Source organism: Gallus gallus, chromosome 1, assembly GCF_016699485.2.
Source record: "Gallus gallus isolate bGalGal1 chromosome 1, bGalGal1.mat.broiler.GRCg7b, whole genome shotgun sequence".
NCBI classification, from domain to species: Eukaryota; Metazoa; Chordata; class Aves; order Galliformes; family Phasianidae; genus Gallus; species Gallus gallus.
The window spans coordinates 120504470-120524036 of NC_052532.1; the positions used below are offsets into that span (position 1 = coordinate 120504470).

At 39.0% G+C, this 19567-nt stretch overlaps 1 protein-coding gene across 4 annotated transcripts in view; it reads left to right on the plus strand.

The window, feature by feature from the left end:
- Positions 1–19567, plus strand: part of PHKA2 (phosphorylase kinase regulatory subunit alpha 2) — a 37046-nt gene that overhangs the window by 3974 nt on the left and 13505 nt on the right. For 2 of the 4 annotated variants that reach the window (XM_004934687.5, XM_416811.8), the window contains exons 5-20: positions 749–831; positions 1421–1501; positions 2530–2628; positions 2935–3081; positions 3310–3363; positions 3911–4033; positions 6539–6634; positions 8051–8158; positions 8864–8942; positions 10344–10478; positions 12019–12128; positions 14815–14959; positions 15388–15466; positions 17021–17184; positions 17757–17930; positions 19010–19098. In XM_004934687.5, the coding sequence (XP_004934744.2) occupies positions 749–831; positions 1421–1501; positions 2530–2628; positions 2935–3081; positions 3310–3363; positions 3911–4033; positions 6539–6634; positions 8051–8158; positions 8864–8942; positions 10344–10478; positions 12019–12128; positions 14815–14959; positions 15388–15466; positions 17021–17184; positions 17757–17930; positions 19010–19098 (1766 nt within the window). The remainder of the gene's footprint in view (positions 1–748; positions 832–1420; positions 1502–2529; positions 2629–2934; positions 3082–3309; positions 3364–3910; positions 4034–6538; positions 6635–8050; positions 8159–8863; positions 8943–10343; positions 10479–12018; positions 12129–14814; positions 14960–15387; positions 15467–17020; positions 17185–17756; positions 17931–19009; positions 19099–19567) is intronic. The other 2 variants (XM_040647938.2, XM_040647939.2) reach the window with 1 other exon arrangement.

Consider the following 19567-nt stretch of genomic DNA (forward strand, 5'->3'; position numbering starts at 1 on the left):
GCCTTGACTGTTGTTACAGTCTTCGTATTGAACTTGTAATTAGAAAGGAGAAAAGAAAATGTAACTAGCTTCAAACATCTTTGTTTAGTTATTGCACAGAAAATAGTATTTCTAAGGAAAAGAGATGTGTGTTAGTTAGAATTTCACATTTGCCCAGGAAGTGTCCATTCCCTTAAGGTTTGTTGGTGTACAAATTCATGAGCAATTCAGAGCCATGTCACAGAAGAGCTGTGTGTCTGATGGCCAAATGGGTTTATTCAGAGTGACTACATCAAGCTAGGTGCCGCTGTCCCATCTGTGTTCCTTTTCTTGCTGTCATTGTTTGGCTTTCTGCTCATAGCAACCATGCTCTTCCTGTGTGAGGATAAGGCTCTTCTCCTGATGGTCTCCTGGCAGAGCATGAAGCAGATGGTGCGGCTGCTGCTGGAGCTGGGCCACCTGGTTCTCAGGAGCTGAAGCTGGTTCAGATCTCTCTGCTCTGGAGCCATGGTGTATGAATGCCGTGTTTCCACTGAGGGCATTTTTTGGCTGGTCTTTGAAACAGATGATGTGTATTGGTGGCATTTGAAGTAGTTTATCAGCAGCAAATGTTGAGGCTTGTTGCCGCTCCTTTTGAAATCAACCTGAGTCTTTCATTGATTTCTGTGAATAGTAGCTGGTAGCTGGTAACGAATATACAAAAGCTTGAAATTTTTTGAAGAGGAAATAGCTCTAATATAATGTAATTTCTTTCTTCTCTTGTTTTTAGGGTTACGTATTATTTTCACCCTTGATGAAGTTACCTTTATTCAGAATCTTGTTTTTTACATAGAAGCTGCCTACAAAGTTGCTGTAAGTAGTTATTTATGTGTAAGACATCTGAACACAGCTTAGATGTGGGTGGGAAATTAATTCTTGATGGTGACTGAAAACACGATCTTCTTTTTCTATCAGAGGATGTCAGAATTTGTCATTACATTGTGAGCAACATTTCTGGAGGTGGTGGGACAGCTGTGGGGGGATTTGCTGTTTTCTGGATGAAGTATGGTTGCTCTATCATCACAGTAGTAGTTAATAACAATTCCTAATGTCTCCTGGGCCTTTCTAAAAAGAGCAGAGTGTTATCAAACTTTTTTGGAAAGTGATGAGTTGCAGAGGCACAGGGAGAAGCATGCAGGTTAGAGGATTTTGTGTGTTCTATGGAGAATGTGATTTCTGATTGCAGATGTGATCCTTCTGGGATATATTTTTATGTTCTCATTGTTAAATATGCAGAGGAGCTCTTTGGATGTCACTTGTTATTTTATTTTTAAGGCTGATAAACAAGTTTCCTACGAGGTTCTGGTTTTGTGGTGAGCCTGTGCGTGTGGAGGCGAGGTAGGGAAATACCGGTTGTGTATGTAACCATGCCAGTTTTTTCTTAATGTTGTTATTTTTGCAGGATTATGGAATCTGGGAACGTGGTGATAAGACAAACCAGGGCATCCCTGAACTGAACGCAAGCTCCGTAGGGATGGCCAAAGTGAGCATGTCTTTCTGACTCCTCTTTTGTGGCTGTTCTCATTCTGAATAGTTCTAGTGAACCCAGTGGCTTCTTTTGCATAGCCTTCTTGGCAGCAGCCAACTAATTGTATTAAGAATTTTTGTTTGGGTATGAATTGAATATCCAGCATAAAATCATTGTGATAGTGACTTACTTTGAAGGGCCTTAGTACAGTTGTTCTGGGGACTGCAAAATATGCAGCAGAAGCATTGAGGCAAGAATGTGATAGATACAGTGAACAGGATTTTAAAAGGAAAGCTCCTTGCTCTCTTCCTGACCCATACCCTGTGTAGCACAGCAAGCCAGGACCCACCTCAGCAATGCCAGGACTCTTCCAGGTTAACATAGGGGTGCACAGAGATGAATGGGTGGGTTATTCATGTCTTCCTTAGGCATACACATTATAGCTGAGACATATGAGATGTATTGATTCACTCGTAAAGACAGGGCATGCTGTTTCTCTGTTGGCTGGTTGGCTATTAGGCACGCAGAAAGCAGACATCTCATCTCTCTTTCCCTTGGGAAGTGATCAGAAAGAGAGGTAGATGGCAATATGCTCTTCCCTGCACCAGCAGAGGCTGATTCCCAGAGCATGTTGAGCAAGCCTTCCTCTTTGAATAGCTCTGCTAGTCGGAGCCACAAATGGCCACTGGAATGGAGGGGTTATTTTGGAATGTGGAACAGGAGAAGCATTTATGGCTAAATATTATTCAGGTATTATTCAGCAGAAGCACTGTTTCCTGTTGCTTTGCATTGGCTGTTAATTGTAAGAACGGTCAAGAGCACATCAGTCCTGGGTCCTATGAGTAGAAATGCAAAAATATTGTTTACTTTTTCTGAAGTATTGACATGCTTCCTGTTGAAGTTGGAAAGAGTATCTACAGAGCAAACTTCTGTCTTGCCTAATAACCTTCAGAGGAGCAGTTCAGATGCTAGGGTATACACTTGGCTTAAAAGATATTTAATGGTATTTTTGTGTGTGTGGGTGTTGTTTGTTTGTTTTGAAGGCTGCTTTGGAAGCAATTGATGAATTAGATCTTTTTGGAGCTCACGGAGGGCACAAATCAGTGATTCATGTTCTTCCTGATGAAGTAGAACATTGTCAGGTAAAAAGCAGTCTTTTCTTTCTGGTGCTAGAAGAAAGTCCCTCTCCTTTTCCTTTTTGTTCTTAATTGAAATGATGATTAACTGAATTGTAAACTTAATATGGGTGACTTCAGACTGCGCTGTTCACCCTGCTTACAGTAGATCACATGAAAGTGTCTGGTTTGAAACATTCTCATGTTAACTCAGTTAAAATAGTTATGCAATGAGTTCTCTCCATTTGCAAATTGTGTATTCTATTTGCATGTTACATAGTCTTTTGAACACAGTAAATAATTTCATATCTCTCTCTTCTGTGTTTTGCTCAGTCTATACTATACTCCATGTTGCCAAGGGCATCCACGTCAAAGGAAATAGATGCTGGCCTTCTCTCTATCATTTCGTACCCAGCTTTTGCAGTGGAGGATATAAACCTCGTTAATGTGACCAAGAGTGAAATCATATCCAAATTGCAGGTAAGGATTTCCTTTATTTGTATTTTTCAGAAGGAGAGAGAAGCAGCACCTTTTTTCTCAGTTGAAAATCCTAATTAATCTAGGATTGACAGACTTGGTAGGTCCATGCATGGAACAGAGGGAGGAAAATCCCTGAGTGGCAGTAGAAACTCAAAACTTAGATGTCAATATCAGTCTGTGAGGAAAAATGGTATGTGAGGATTTCTTTAACTTTGTCTGGTTTTATAGGGCCGTTATGGCTGCTGTCGCTTTCTCCGAGATGGCTACAAGACACCCAGAGAGGTATTTCTGATGTCTATTTTCAGTAGCTGTTAGGAAGAATGCTATCTCTTTTTAATTGGCATTGTTTTGTCTTGTTTACATCAAGGGGAAAATTCCATATCATTATTAAGACATTTGGTAGTAAACCAGTAAATCTTGGGAAGGACTCATGTCTGAAGGAGGCTAATGATTTAAAGACCACCAGTTATTAATGAGATAAATTAATTCATAATTCTGCAAGGTATTAACCCTTAGACGTGCTTATGGTGCCTAAGGAAAAGAACTGCCTTTGAGATGCTCCAGGGTATCTACAAAGTGGGGCAGAGGCAAGATTATTTGGGTGATATCTAGATTCTGAGTCTGAGAAGGGCTGGTTTGTCTGGAGACCAATTGAAAAAGTCTGGGAATGAATATGAAGAAAGAAATGAAGAGGCTATGTGGAAACTTTTTGCTGTATTTTTATTACTCTCCTGGTTTAAATTATTTATATAAAATAGGCTTTCATTGTGTATGGAGTTTGAGTGACTAATTTAGCACTGTGACTAAAAGAACATGATTGAATTTCCAGGATCCAAGCAGACTGCACTATGATCCTGCTGAGCTCAAGCTGTTTGAGAACATTGAATGCGAGTGGCCGGTGTTCTGGACATACTTCTTAATTGATGGAGTATTTAATGAGGACAAAATTCAGGTGAGGAGAGAAGAAATGGCTTAGAACGGAAATGCAAAGCTGTTTACACCCCATAATTTGTAGCTTTTGTCTATGTTTATTTTAATTATCGGTTACCACCTTAGAAAGTCCCCATGACCCTTTTTTTATTGGCGGAACCCTTTACTATATGCATACATACATATTATGTAGTTGTGTAGATGACAGATAGCAGCAGCTGGGTGAGGATGTGGATGAAGCATTTATTTTCACGTTACTCAGGCTGGAGTGTGATAGGTATTATTATTTGAATGTCTTGCAATGTTGATGTTTTTTTGACATCAGACAGCACTGGGAATCACTGAGTTTCACAGGAACTCAATGGGGTTTCACACAGTAGGGTGGAAGCAGTCTCCAACCACTCTGACCCTACTGGGAAGTTCATATCACAGGAAAGGCTGCAGTGTTACCCACAGTGGGACAGGGAGGGGTTGCCCTTTCTCTGTCAGGTTGAGTGGCTCTGTTGGCTGGTGGGTTTGGGCTGATCTGGACGTGGTTTATTTGTCTGGTTCTGTTTTATCACTAGCCTTGATGTCTCACCAAATTACTGTGAGATGAGTCTAGCTTCTGTCTTCCCTGGTCTCTGTGGCTTGGCTGCTGAGAACAAGGTTAATAGTTCTTTCAGTCCTTCCGTACATTTAGGGAAGTTTGGGATGGGTTAGACCCTTATCAGGAACCATTTCATTTTAACCGATTTTGCAGGTTAATTGATGATTCCTTAATGTATTTCATGCCTTTGCTCTATCAAGCATTCGGTGGTCAGAGGAGCTACAACCTTTCAAAGGTTTTAGTAGTTCCTGGAGAACACTGATAAATTAAAAGAGCAGCAAGTAATGAGGACTAAATGTATTCAGATCAAGAGCTCCACAGCTTGATGGCTTGAAGGAAGTAACAAATACATGTGATTTAAAGTTGCCCAGTATGCAAAGGGACTATGATTACTAAATAAAACCTCTTAAAAATAAAATGCCATCAGAAACGAAGCAAGGAATTTCAGACCATACCTTTCTACAACAGGTGTAAATACAGTGAAGTATTTACTAACATTAGAAATATGGGTTGCTTTGCTGAACACAGTAGAAATAGTCCAGTGGAGAGAGAAGTAATGTTGTTCCATGAGGAGAAAAATCGGAATTAACTGAAACTTCAGTCACGTTGATAAAATGATTTTTCCAGAAGCAGTCTCTAGAATTTAGTTAGGTGATCTGGGACATTATGTACCTGATTGCTTTTATGGTACGCAGGTGGTCTGTGGTAGGGGGTGCTCAGAATGGACAGTTGGCCCCAGTTCCCACACTTCAAACATAGTTGCTTGTAACACTCCGATGGTGGTGTCTGGTCTTCAACAATTACTGCTTCATGAGCCTAATTGCAGTGGCAGCAACCATGCAGAAAATAAGCACCCTGATCATTCAACAAGAGTGGATAAGGACAGGATACTGACAATACTAGTGTACCATGACATGAATGTGTGGGTACTTTAGCTTGTGCATTAGGCTAGAGATTATTCCTCAGGAAGGTATAAGCAGGAATAGAATTTCAGAGCCAGGTGCTGGTAGTGCTACAAAACAGCTTCCCTGTGATTTAAAACTTAGAATGGGAGTGTTAAGAAATGGGACAAAATAAGAAATCTGGTTTAAAAAAAAATATGAAAATTGTTGTATTTTGGACTGTTTATGTGTCCTGGTGATTGCCGTGGCTAACTCTGTGTTGGTTGTCTTACTCTGCTTGCTCTTCTCACAGTCCTACCAGAATTGCTGAGGCCTGGGAGTTGTCTGCCCAGGGAGGTGGTGGAATCACTGTCCTTGGTGGTGTTCAAGAACTGTGTACATGTGGCACTGAGGGACATAGTGGGCGTGCTGGGGATGGGTTGGTGGTTGAACTGGGTGATCTTGGTCGTTTACTACCTTAATGATTCTCTAGTTCTGTGATAATGTTGTCCAGCAATGCAAGAACAAGAGGATTTTATGTTCATTTAACATAGGTATTTTTACTTGATTTACGTCTATTTAAAGCTTTCCTTAGGGTAAGTTTTTAAGAGAAACTGAATTCCCAGTCCTGCAAAGTTGGATTCAGAATATCATATATCATACACAAGTGTGCTTGGTAGAGAGCTAACAATTCTTAAATCTTACACTTGTAATGGATATTGCTAGTCCTAACATCTTCCATGTCACTTCATTATCACGATCAAATTTTATGCAGGATTTCTAGTGACTTCTCGATTGCAATAATTTTTGTGCTTCAGTGGTTTGTCTTTGATTAAAGATGGGTGCTTATGCTTTGGAGAATGATAATACTGAGATCTTGGAACAATGTCTGACAATTTGAAGCCTCTTCTTCCACCAGCGAGCTGTGATCCATTTTCCCCTCTCCCCCTTATTGTTTATTTTTTATGAATTTTCAACAGAGAAGTAGTAAAATTATAACTTTATTGTTTCTGTTTTGCTGAGTATATTGTCAATTTTCTTTTATAAATATCTCCAGGTAGAAGAGTACAGAGAGGCTTTGGAAGGAATACTCATTAGAGAAAAGAATGGAATAGTTCTAATGCCTGAACTATACGCAGTCCCTTCAGAAAAGGTATTGTGAAAATGCAGCATCCACTTCAGTATGTGAAGTATAGATATAAAGATCAGTGTACCACTTTCCAGTGGCTCATAAATCTAAGTCAGTGATTAAAACAAAACAGAAACAAACAAAAAAAACCAACAATTCACAGCACTGATCAACTTCTCACAGTTCCCACTGAGAAATGTTAACTTTAGGCTTCTAAATGATCATATCCTGGAGAGAGAAATCCAAGAGTCTCTGGAAGTTCTGGAGCAGGTTTAAAATTTGTAAGCCCTTATAATAAGGTGTACTTTAGAAGTGCTGCTGATGATTTAGAAATTGAATCTCAAAGAAGTAAAGTATAGACTATTCTGCTTGTCTATTCTACCCGTGGTTTGTGCTCTCTGTTTTTCAGAGCAATTGAGATGGAAATAGGTTTCAGATGAATCAGGATTTATGGTGGATTTTAGTGTGCTTTTTATTTTTTGTTTTTTGTTTGTTTATTTGTTTTTCCCATCTTTTCTGTCACTGTTTTACCCAATTGTCTTCTGATGGAGAAATTCGGATAAGATTGTATCCCCTTCCATGCTACTTGCTTTTATGTCTCTCCCTGCCAACTTCTCCCAGGCCAGACTTCTCAGCCCCCACTGGGGGTGTGTAGCCTTCTGGACTGGTCTGAGTTTAGGGAGGGAGTACCAACAGCTGATGTCTTACAGGTCTAAGGCTGAAGCTCTGAATTACCTTCCTGTTGGGAGCAAATGTACAACAGTACGGAGCCTTTTTCTGAATTCTGATATGACTGTGATCGGAAGAATATGCCAAATAAATGGTGTAATTTTTGCCTAACATTTATAAATTCTAAAATGGCTCCTGATAAAGATGTAATCTAGGAGGTTGTATGCTCCTCCCTCAATAGATCTGTATACTGCAAGATCAAGTCAGGGGTTTTGTTTTTCCGTCTGCCAAAATTAAGAGACTCTACTCTTTATTTTTCCATAGACCATTCTTGCTAACATAAGAAGGGTAGAATAGGCTTTGTTTTTGGAAAGCACTTCCAGGTGCACCTTCAAAAAGCTTGGTAGGCAGCAGTGAAGTTCAAGAATCACCTTGCAAGGAGCTGGAAAGCTCATGCAATCCCCATCAAGCTTCCCAAAGGGAAGGAAGCAAAGGGATGATGAGAAGAAAGGGGAGGTCCTGACACCAAAGCTATACTTGTGTGCAGAGTCCTCATTCAACCTCCAGCTTCAATTGTTTGAGTGGTGTATTGAAAAGGAAGCATAGTTGTGGTCCCAGGTAGTGTGCAGCCTCAAAAGTAAAATCAAGAGATGTCAATAATAGTGGGTTAGAAAGGGTAGATGATAGACTATATTTGTACAAATATTTCTATGTTATTGGTTGTTCTTCGGAACTTTAAGATAAGTTTCTTGTTTGTGTTTTTGTTGCCAGGTTGATGAGGAGTATGAAAATCCTCACTCAGTGGATCGTGTCCCAGTGGGAAAGCTGCCTCATCTTTGGGGCCAGTCATTGTACATCCTTAGCTGCTTATTAGCAGAGGTAATTATTTCTTGTGTAGCAGATGAGTTTTTTTCATCTTATTTTGACTTGGTTTAGCCTTAAGCACAATTTGATTGTCAGGTAGGGGTCAGTGTGTTTTCCAGGAAAAACCATGGAGGGGTGACTGAGCTTTCAGGAGCTTATTTGTATATTATGGATAACATACCATCTGTGTATTATATTACGCTAGGTTGTCTGTTTCTCATCAAGGTCAGTAAGTTGCCAGGTGGGCTGGATATGCTCAAGAAATACAGAGTCCAAACTGACTTGACTGTTCCAGAGCTAGGATTCTGCAATTTCAGCTCCACTGGGTTGCACCTTATTCTGCAGCATAAGACGCCTACAGAATTGTCCACTATTAGGTATGGACTTGGAAACGAACAACTGAGTATCCCTGAGGAACTGCAGAAAAATCACTGGCCTGGCGACACTGCATCACTTGCTGCAACTCTAAAATAGAAAATATGGATATGCAGATTGTGTCAGTCATAACCATTTTCTCATTGTTCCAAGTATTACAGCCACTATAATAGTTTTTGTTGAACGTACTTAGTGGGTGGGATGGGGAAACCAGACTTTAATCTGGCTTTCCTGATAAAATGTGAAAATTGGTTAAGAAATCTTCTAGAAATCTTTATCAAAAGCCTTTTACTTGATTTTTGTTTGTCTCCTTTCTCTTTTATTTCTTTTGTATTTTTTTTCTAGGGATTTCTGGCTGCAGGTGAAATAGATCCCTTAAACAGAAGATTTTCCACTGGATTTAAACCTGATGTTGTGGTACAAGGTTAGGGATTTTTTCTTTTAACATTCTGAGTAAACTGGATTATGTGAAGGTGAAGTCCCTATTCAAGGGAATGAAGAGGGACATGTTTTAAAATGATACTGATATTTATATGGCACATGGATGCTTTGGTGATACTGTGAGAAAGTGGTTGTTTGTCAAGCTGCTTTTCTTTTAGGAGGAAAGATCAGCTTTAACAAACCCTTAAAAAAAAAAAACACTTGTTATGATTTTAAGACTGGTCGGAGACTGGAAAGTGATAGACTTAATCTTTTATTGGAAAGGAGGGTCATGATGGATAACAGCAGAAGGAGAAGAGCTGACAGGAAACCATTCAGTTCAGTTAGGATTTGTGCAGCCTCTTTTCAGAGGACCCAAGAAAGCAAGGGGTGGGGCAGATCTGTGTTCACAGAGGTGAGGAGTGAGCTAGAGAGCAGAGGGCAGCCAGACTTAGAGCTGTCTTTTGGCTGCTTCAGGGTGCGTCTGCTGCTTTCATCAGTACAGGAGCAGCCAAAACTACATACTTAAGTTGAGGGCAAACACCAACTAATTGGGCATAAAAGCTTTCCTAGTGCCTGCGTCAGTCTGGAAAAGTAATCAGCTTATTTAGCAGGAGCAGCCTTCATCAGTGGTATTGCAAGCTGAGCAAAAGCTTGTTTATCTCCTGTTGTTGTCATAGTGGTGACATTTTGCTACTCTAAAATGCGTAATTTCCCTTAGATGCATAAACGCACGCTTATTTTTAGCATTCTTTGACTGCTACTTATAATGCAGAGAGTATGAATTATCAGTCCCAAACAATAAGCCAGCTCACAACTGGCAAAACCTCATATAGGACGAGTTGTAAAATCAGGCCTTGGGTTGTGAATTTCTCCAATCTTGGGACTTTTTTTTTCCTACCTCTTCCATTTTATTGCCTTTGGAACATTTATTGTCATAATCCTAACATACTTATTCACCATTGACCTAGCTGTAATAATTTGTTGTGCTGTATTAAAACAAAGATTTTCAAGTAGGGTTTCCCCTTGCTTTGTGGGGGAAAAGCGCCATCCCTTGAAAGTGACTGCACAGTTCAAACTGTGTGAAATTGGAGAGAAATGATATCTAACCTCTGAACTAGCTCTGCTTTGAGCAGGAGGTTGGACTAGAGACCTTGTGAGGTCCCTTCCAACTTGAGCTACCACACAATCCAGAATGGAACAGAATGACAATATGTATGGAGAAGCAGAGAGCCAAAAGTTCTCTGACATCCTATTAGATCTCATGAAGACATAAATTAAGAAAGAAGTAAATCCTTTGTGCATTTTTAGACAACTACAGAACAGCTGGGAGGTGACAGTAAGGGCAGTCAGTTATAAAGAATAACTTTGGCTCTTACTAGTGTTTTTGTTTTCTGTTATGCAGTAACTGTTCTGGCAGAAACTAATCAAATTAAGAATCTTTTGCAAGACCATGGAATCAATGTTCAGAGCATTGCTGATATCCATCCACTCAGAGTGCAGCCAGCTCGCATCCTAAGTAATCTCTACACCATGCTAGGTAGGTATTTAAATATCTCTATTGCCATACTGGGTATTTTTATGGTTCTTACACACTGCCTTGTTTTCTTTGATTTAAAAACAGACAAACCAAGAAGAAATAAAGCCCCACATTTGTGTAAAGAAGGTTAACAAAATTAGAACAACTGTCTTAAAAACTGACTTCTTATTCTGCAGGAGCTACTTCTAAAGAGAAGTCTGTAGGCTGTCAGGTTCTTGCTAATGTTTCTTCCAACCCTGAGCTGAATAGAGCTGACAGAAGCTCTCTGCCTGCAAATCCGGAAGCCGTTAAGGCTTTTATAGCCCCAGGACTTTAAATAAAGTTCCAGTTCCTCAGCAATGGCCCTAGAGGCCTGTGGTCCCTCTGAGCCTGCCAATTTGATTAACTAAATGCACAAAAACTCAAACTTGTTTTAGTTAAGTTGAAGTTCTGATAAACCTTCAGCCACCACTGATAATACTTGTTGTAATGAAAGGGGTCTTGGTGAAAATTTGTTGCCTTAATTGAACTTACTTCTACTACTTTAAGCAGGCCAAAAAGTCACAACTCAATTCTGTTGCTGTTACTAGAAAGTAAAATTGAGATGGAGTAGATCAGCATTGGTAGATTCCTTTGCAGTATGGACAAGGAAGGCTAGTTGTATCATGCTTCTCTGTCAGTCTTGAGCATGTTTCTGTGGTAATGTACTTTATGGATAATGTGGAAGAAGATAGTTTACATTTTTGTTTGTTTTTCAATGTTATGTGGTTGTTGTTTTTTTTTTTACAGAAAGTAAGAGGGCCTTTGAGTAAGTGTTAGAAATTGAGCCTTATGTGTGAAGAAGGGAACTTGTATGTACTGCTTTGGGAAAATGATTTGTTTTCTTATTACAAGGAACTTCTAATAAGTTTTGCTGATGTTTGCCGTTATTCTGTAGAAGTTTGAAATAGCTTTCGTTCGCTAGTAGGGCGAGTAGGATAACTTGACACAAAGATGTACTGTTTTCAACAGTGACTGCTTTGGTAATGTTGACAAGGATTTCTTTTCAGGCTTTTAGTTGTTGGGCTTGTGTTCCTTGTCAGATGGATTCAGGTCACCTCCTGGATGTTGGAGTGAAAGCTGCAGTGCAGAACACTAGCTAATGAGCCCCAGTGAGAAGAGTGGGGCTTATTAACCCCGTGAAAGGAATCAAAATTTGTTCTTCAGCCTTTTAAAGTGAAGAATTGTAAAATTCTATAATGAAAGCATTGCAGTTTGTTACTTGTTGATGGTCTGTTTTTTAAAAACACATACTTGTAACTTTTGGTGGTGAAGCTTTGGGTGCTAAGCAATGAATGTGATTATAATACTTAATTCCATGGTCAGTGAAGCCAAACTTTTAATTTTTAATCAGGCTTTTGAAGTACCCTGGCTACTGTATTGATGGTTGCTACGAAAACACACCACTCTGTAGCATCTCATGCTTATCTATCTATTGCCTTGTCTAAGAACCATGTCTAAGATGGTTGTTGCAGAAAACCAGAGAGGAATTGTTAGATGATTTTTTTTTTCCTCGTGTCAGGTCGGAATGAGAACATGAAATTAAGTGGACGACCACACCGACACATTGGAGTGCTGGGTACCTCCAAGCTGTATGTGATAAGAAACCAAATATTTGCTTTTACCCCTCAGGTGAGCATCTAAATCTGGCAGGGAAATCCCTGTGTACCTAATGGCTAATCATTAGGGAAGCTCTTTGCTTTCATGTGCTATCGTTCCACTTTAGAAGGAGCAGAGCTAATAAAGCAGATGTACTTTGCTTTGTGTTTTTATTTTTTTTTTAAGAGCTTTGGATGATCAGTGTATTAGGGCTACTGATAAATCTTTCTTCCATCATACAGCATCTAGCTTCTTTGGCTTTTGGCGTAGATTTGTTACTGATCCCTGCCCGAACCAACATTCTAATGAAATAGTTCAAAAATAGGTTATTTTCTTTCTTTTTCTTAGATGGAAAATGTACATTCACTTAAGTATGCCAAGTACTATAATCCCCAAGACACTAAGATGTCATCTTTCCATTGTTGAAAGGATCACTGATGCTGAGAAAAGGACATTCTATCTCTGTTTGCTGCTTAGTGTGTTTTTCATTGTAGCTGAAAGTTTGGATCCTCCCAGAATTAGTGGCTCTTTTCATAAATATAATGAAATACTACGCACTTCTTGTAGCCTTATTGTATTAGTTGTTACTAGAAGGCCAGTAGGTCATCTACTCCAACCGTGTGCTAGTGAAACAGGATAAAGAATGCTCACGCCCTGCTGAACTGATGTTTGATTAATGTAGTCTTCAAATTCCAGTGAAAGAGATTCAGTGGTCTCCGTAGACAGGGCTTCTGCAGTGCTACATAATGTCCAAATTTAATCGTATTTTCTGCAAGTAATGTTCCTTCTTGTACTTGCTCCAGTCAATTGATTGCAGCAGGCTTTATAAGACATTTTATATGTAGAAAGATTGACCGTTGTGTTGCGTTGTTCCACCAAACCAATATCCACTTCTGTAAATTAGGAAAAAGTTCCTCAGAAATGTTATTTAAAAACAAAAACAAACAAACAAAAGCCAAAGAAAAACCAAACATATCTTTATCTAGATCTTGTTATATATATATATATAATATTTATATATTTAGATATTATATATTTTTATATATACATATCTATTTGAAAATGGCATTTATCTTTGAATCAGGAACATACTTATTCCATATTAGACTAAAACCTCCATAAAGTTTTCTGTTGCACTTTTCAGTCAGACATTACGCCCTCCCCCTTCTTCTCTTTTTGATGGAGTGGAATTTATGTTTAATTTCACTTCCCTGAAGTTAGTAATTAACTCATCTCTGTTGAAGTTGAGTAATGTCCACAGATTCTGTGGTTTTGTAATTTGTACTTCATCCAATTTTCTAATGAAAACATCAGTTAGGAATGGGGCAGAGGCTGCTGCTATTTAGATACCCTCTCAGCCTGAGAAAATGATTAATAACTACTGTTGGAGAGCAGTTCTTGAAGCAGTTCAGCCTTTTCAGATGTTTTTCTTCATCTGAGGAGTGTGAAAAGCTTTGCAGAAGTCAGGATATGTCTGCCACTTCCTTGTGCATGCTGTCTTTTTGCTCTGAAAGAATGAAGTTAGACTTTTAGGTTTGCTGAGATTGATCTTGATCTGAGTATTTGGCCAACTTGCTTTATCATTTGCAATTCTCTTGGCAATGGGCTTGTCTGGTCTACGTTATTCTGGCCTTCCTTTCTAAACACAGGCAGTATATTTGCTTCTTTCTGAATTTCTAGACTTGTTCTCCCTGAGTTCTTAAACCTAACTGCTGGTGGTTCAGAAATTATTTTGGCTGCTTCCTTAAGTTGTCTTAATGAGTTTCTTTATACTCTACCAGCTTGAATTTACATGATATTTAACGTTTTCTTTCCAACCCCAGGATGAACTCCTGTCACTGTTTTAAAAGCAGTGTTACTGATCATTATTTACTACTTTTCATCTGTCAGTAAAGGGGGGTGCTGAATGATTCAGCTAATCTGTGTCCTCTCTTCCTGTCCTCTTCCTCTCTTCATTAAAAGATCTACAGGTTCTGTGTTTTCCATTTACCTCTGATGTGTTTACAGAGTGTTTTCTCCTTGTCCATAATGCGTCTTATTTTACATTCCAGCCTTTTTCCTCTTCCACCCTTCACTAATGCTTGCGTGCTTTTAACATTTGTTGTAGCTGATTTGACACACTTCTCATTGTTTTTCCAGCTTTTTAAAATTTCCATTTCTGATTACATGGTCATAATAGTTTCTTGTTGTGGCTCTTGACCTTCCTTTGTAGTGAGAATGCCACCTTTTACCACTGTACATCAAATGTACCTTTTTTCACAGCATCTGTCAGATGTTCCTTTTCTGCTTGTCTTTCAGAGTGTTTCTAAGAGACATACAGTTATTAGTTCCTGGTCCTTAGCATGCATTTAGGCCTGCTTATTGTTTATGTTGCTGCTGTTGATTTTTCCTTGCACATTTAGGCTACTTTAGTCTTTCAGATAATAGACTACTGTAATTCATCACTGGGAAAATTCTCCTTCATGGGGGTTATCATCTATTTTCTGCTTGTACAGCTTACTTTTTTCACTGTAAGCCTATAAATGTAAGGAAATGCACCTTCTGCAGACACATGAATTCTTTTTTTCCTAGTGACATGCCTTGTTAGGTTAATTCACATAATCTGTGCTGTGGTCTAGAATAGTTCATGTGGCTTTTGTGAATGATTTAAGAGAAGACATGAGAAAAATTACAGAGAGCACTGACAACCACTTATATGCCATATTTCTCTGTTCTCTAGTTTACTGACCAGCATCACTTCTATCTGGCTCTAGACAATCAGATGATTGTGGAGATGCTCAAGATAGAGCTGGCTTACCTCACTTCTTGTTGGAGGATGACAGGGAGACCAACTCTGACGTTTCCCATCACCCACACAATGCTTGGTAAAGTTGATTTTCTCTATATCAAGCACAGTAGATTGTTGTGGGGGAGTAGGATGTGGGTAGGTTTGAGAGGAGACAGATGGTGTGACTGTTTTAACATCTGAGTTTTAACATCAAAAGTGCAGTTTAACTTTTTCAACTCTGCTGAACTTTGATGACAGGTTAATACTTCATTTTCTTTTATTCCTCCTTAATATCCCTGCATCTTCTCATTATTTCCATACTGATTCTGTCCAAATAAATTTGATAGTAGTCCTTTTGGAATTTATCATGAGTGGAAGGGCTTGGAGTTGATCTGATTTTGTTCTGAGGTTTTTTTGAATAAACTAGTATTGATAGCACTTGCAGGGTCTGTTTTAAATTTGGTATTTGATGAGATTATTTAAGAATGTTAGTAAGATATAAACTCTTCCATTGTTCTTTTTCAGTTGATGATGGTACTGACATTCATCCAGCAGTTCTTGCCACTATACGAAAATTAGAGGATGGTTATTTCGGTGGTGCAAGGTATTGCTGTAACCCTTAAATGGTTCTATGATTTTTTTTAATTAAATAATACACAAGTCTCACACTTTAACTTGTGATAGTGATAGATCTTGTGCTGGAGCTCTATAGAGAGAGCAGTTTCAGCTTAAATTATTATGTGGCAGTCAGATGATAGCCAGACCTTAGATGCAATGGGAAGGATCAGTCTCTGGGGAGATGTAACACCTCTGACTGCCATTAATAGATGGTAAAAAGGCAAAGGCATTTAATGCCTTTTTTTTTTTTTTTTTGTCTCAGTTGTCAATCTTAATTGAAGGCCTTGAGTTGCCCTGCCCTGCAAGTTGGAGGACCATGACTTGGGGAGCAGAGACTTTCCATTTGTTGACACCAAAGTTTAAGGAACTGATTGTATGAGTTGAGTGTTTATAAGTCTATTGGGCCTGGTGGGACTCGTGTCTGAGTACAGAGGGAGTTAGTGGATGTTATAGCAGGACCCCTCTCAATTCTCTTCCAAAGTTCATGGGAGTCTGGGGAGGTCCCTGGTGACTGGAAACTGGCCAAGATTATGTAAATTTAAAAGAAGATATAAGACCATGGAAATTGTAGACCTGTTAGTTTAACTTCAGTACCTGGAAAAATTACGGAGAAGACTAGCCTAGGTGCTATTGAAAGGCAATTAAAGAATAGCAACAGCCATCACACCCGCTATCGTTGATTCAGGGGAAAAGTCCTGTCTCACTAATTTGGTATCCTTCTATGGTAAGATGACATGCTATCTATGCTAGTGGATGAAGGGAAGACAGTGGGTATTTTTTATTTTTTTTATTTTAGGAAGACATCTAATACTGATCCTCTCAGTATCATTCTCAACAGATTGTCTAACTGTGAGATGAACAGGTTCACATCGTGCTGGGTGATAAACTGGCTGAGTGGCAGAGCTCAAAGGGCTGTAGTGAATAGGGCTGCATCTGGATGGTGGCCAGTCTCTAATAGTGTTCCCCAGGGCTCCAGTCTATGGACAATCCTGTCAATGTTTTTATTGGTGATGTGGATGTAAGAGTTGGATGCATCCATATCAAATCTTCTGATAATACATAACCGGGAGATTCTATTGACTCTCTGGAGGCATCTAAATGCTCTAATCAATGCTCTGATCTATCTAGACTCTTTTTGAGGGGTTTAGATAGATTAGAGCATTGGGTCAACAGCAGCTTGAAATTTAATGTGGAAAAAAATGATTCTACTGTTGAGACAGAGTAATGTCAGATAGTTACAGACTGGGAGCTGAGTGTCTGTAGAACATTCCTGCAGAGAGGAGTCTGAGGGTGTTTTGAGCGTTGCCATAACACAGTTAAGTGTAGTTAATAGATAGAGCAGTACTCTGCAGGATCTGCAACTATTTTTTTTTTGCATTTATTTTCTCCACATTGGTTATTCACTTCTCCATAGTTGCTAAAGGTAGATTTGACTGCTAGTTCTCATAGATTTTGGAGCTGTTGAAAGCTTGGTGAGCATAGCCTGTATCAAAACGGTGTATGTTAGCTCCCTCCCTCTGGCATACTTTCCTGTTTTCAGGGTGAAGATAGGCAAGCTGTCAGAATTTCTTACCACATCTTTTCATACGCATCTGAGCTTCCTGGATCCAGACTGCGATCTAAAACTATTTGATGACTCTCAGGAAGGCCGCTGTAGCCCTGACAGTGAATATGGAGGCTACCCAGCAGATTTCTGTGAAAAAGGTAGTAGATTTTTCACTTTATCTTTTTTCTCTGTTATATTCTGTCAGTAGAGTCTGGGGTTACCTACAGTACAAAATCTAATGTATGCACAGTTGATAGTTATTCAGGTTTCTCATACATCAGCCCGAGGATGGTATGTGCATGACTTAGTTTGGAGGAATTTCTGTGAATTCTTCCTACATTCTTGATATGGCATTGACCAGTAACTGCTGTGGTAAAGCTGAGTCTGAGAATCAGCAGGTGGGAGGTGTGTAGAAGATGCTGGACGTGTGTGGAAGATGCTAGAGGGAGTAGAGAGTGTGAGGAGTCATAGACAAACCCATGCACAAGAGCTGATCTTGAGACTACCAAAAAGAGAAAAATTCTTTTGATCTCTTTCAAAGGGAAAAACAGTTTCTAAACTGTTTAAAAGTCTTTAAAAAAAAAAAAAAAAAAGCTTAAAAAGCATAAAATTTTTTTGTGCTCCTCTATATGAACAAGAATAGAGTGATGTGTGTGAAAAAAGTAAGCACTGGTATTTTATAGGTTTTCTTACATTTAATACTCCTTTTCTTTTATGTATGTCTCACTAGAAAGCCAGGATGAGCTGGATCAGTATATAAATGATATCCTGCAGAGTACAGCACTGAAGTCATATCTGCCTCCAACTTCAAAGACTGCTCATCAACCACTTGTATTCAGTGCAAACCATTCCACACAAGAGATACTGTCAATAATGGCCAAGGCAAAGGGTTTGGAGATTCCAGGTATTTCTCTCTATTATTTGCCACGAGTGTTAAGAGGGATAAGTTCAATTATTTTCAAATTCTATTATTTGAAGAAAGTTAGTAACACAAGTGTGTTGTAGCTGTCAAGAAGTAAGTCTGAAGTTGTTGCTGTAGTTTCCACAGTATCCCATATCGTGGTGTATGTATAAATAAGTGAATCAAAGCTAATGTTATGGAAACTAGGTGATTGGACAGAATTTTAGAACAAGAGTCAGTTAATTATTTTTTGTACAAAGACAGACAAATGATATAATTTCTTAATCCAATGAAGTTGTGAAATGAATTGTTTCAGTGGCACGAAACATCAGTATGCACGTGTGTACTCTGAATCTATATGAGTAAATGGAGTTGAGAGGGAAGGTAGTATTCCTAATAATGCTGTATTAAACTGATTGGAGGACTTTCACACGAATAATGCTTTGACTGAGTTTGTAAATAGATTCCGACACTTACAGTGTTTTCCATGTAGATATGTAGTATCCAGTATCCTGGTTAAGAGAAGGCTTCTCTTAACTTCAGTGGATATTAATAAATCTTCAAACTTTAGTCTTTTCTCCTGTCTTTCATATGCTGCAGAATCATGTGATCTTCTGTTAAATTTGACGTATGAAGGTAACAGAGCATGAGCCTGCATTCACATTTATCACTTTAATTACAGCATTTTTTCAATTAGACCATTTTCTCCATATGCTAGACATGTTTTAGCATGTTTACTGCAAAAAACATCTAAAATACTTGTCAGGATCAGGTCATTCATTTGTAGGACACGCGAGGCATGGACTGTCATAAGAGGTATCAGTTCAGCGTGTTGAGCCTCAGCCTTTGATGTGCTAATTTCAAAAGCTCTTGGAGCAAGTCTGCAGGAAGGAAAAATTCAAAGTGTGAGCTTGTCTCTTGAGTTCCACACACAACATCTTGGAAGCGTTACCTAAGTTAACTTGACTTTCAGAGGTATTTCTGTTGTTTTTCATGGTACACTTGTTTCATATTGGGGTTTTGCTTTTCTGTGTTACTGCAACAGGTGTTTTTTAAGTGTTCTTGTTGGCTTTGATTTCCAGCTGTTTCTATGTCTCTTCCAACTAAAGTTCTGAACACACATCGGAAGTCTTTGAATCTCGTTGATATTCCCCTTTCCCTTGAGACAAAGGTAAACAGTGGGATTTTTTTTATGTTGTTTGTGTTTTTAGGACTCAGTATTTTGAGTCCCTCTGGTTTCCAGCCAAACCATATGCTAGTTCTCATTTTGTTACCTTGACAGCAAAGCCATCTGCTTGGGGCAGTGGGTAGGGAGTGGTTGTTTTTTGCTGGGCTGAGTATTCTGTCCTAGTGTGTGTGACTGCCTGCTGAGGGTGGTGACATGAGGTTGTATCCAACCTGATAGAAGATTCTGTTCTATAGGCTTTGTCCATGGAGGCGGTATTTCGAGACCATACAAATAGCTGAATAGCTTGTTAAATAAAACTTGTTCTCATCTAAGAAGTCACTGCAGTGTTGCATCACCTGACTAGTTAACATACTAGTTCCAAAGCCTTGTAAGATTTATGATGGCAACATCTGCATAACTAAAGCATCACAATTATACAGATAAGAGACAGGACAAAAAAAAAAACATCCTC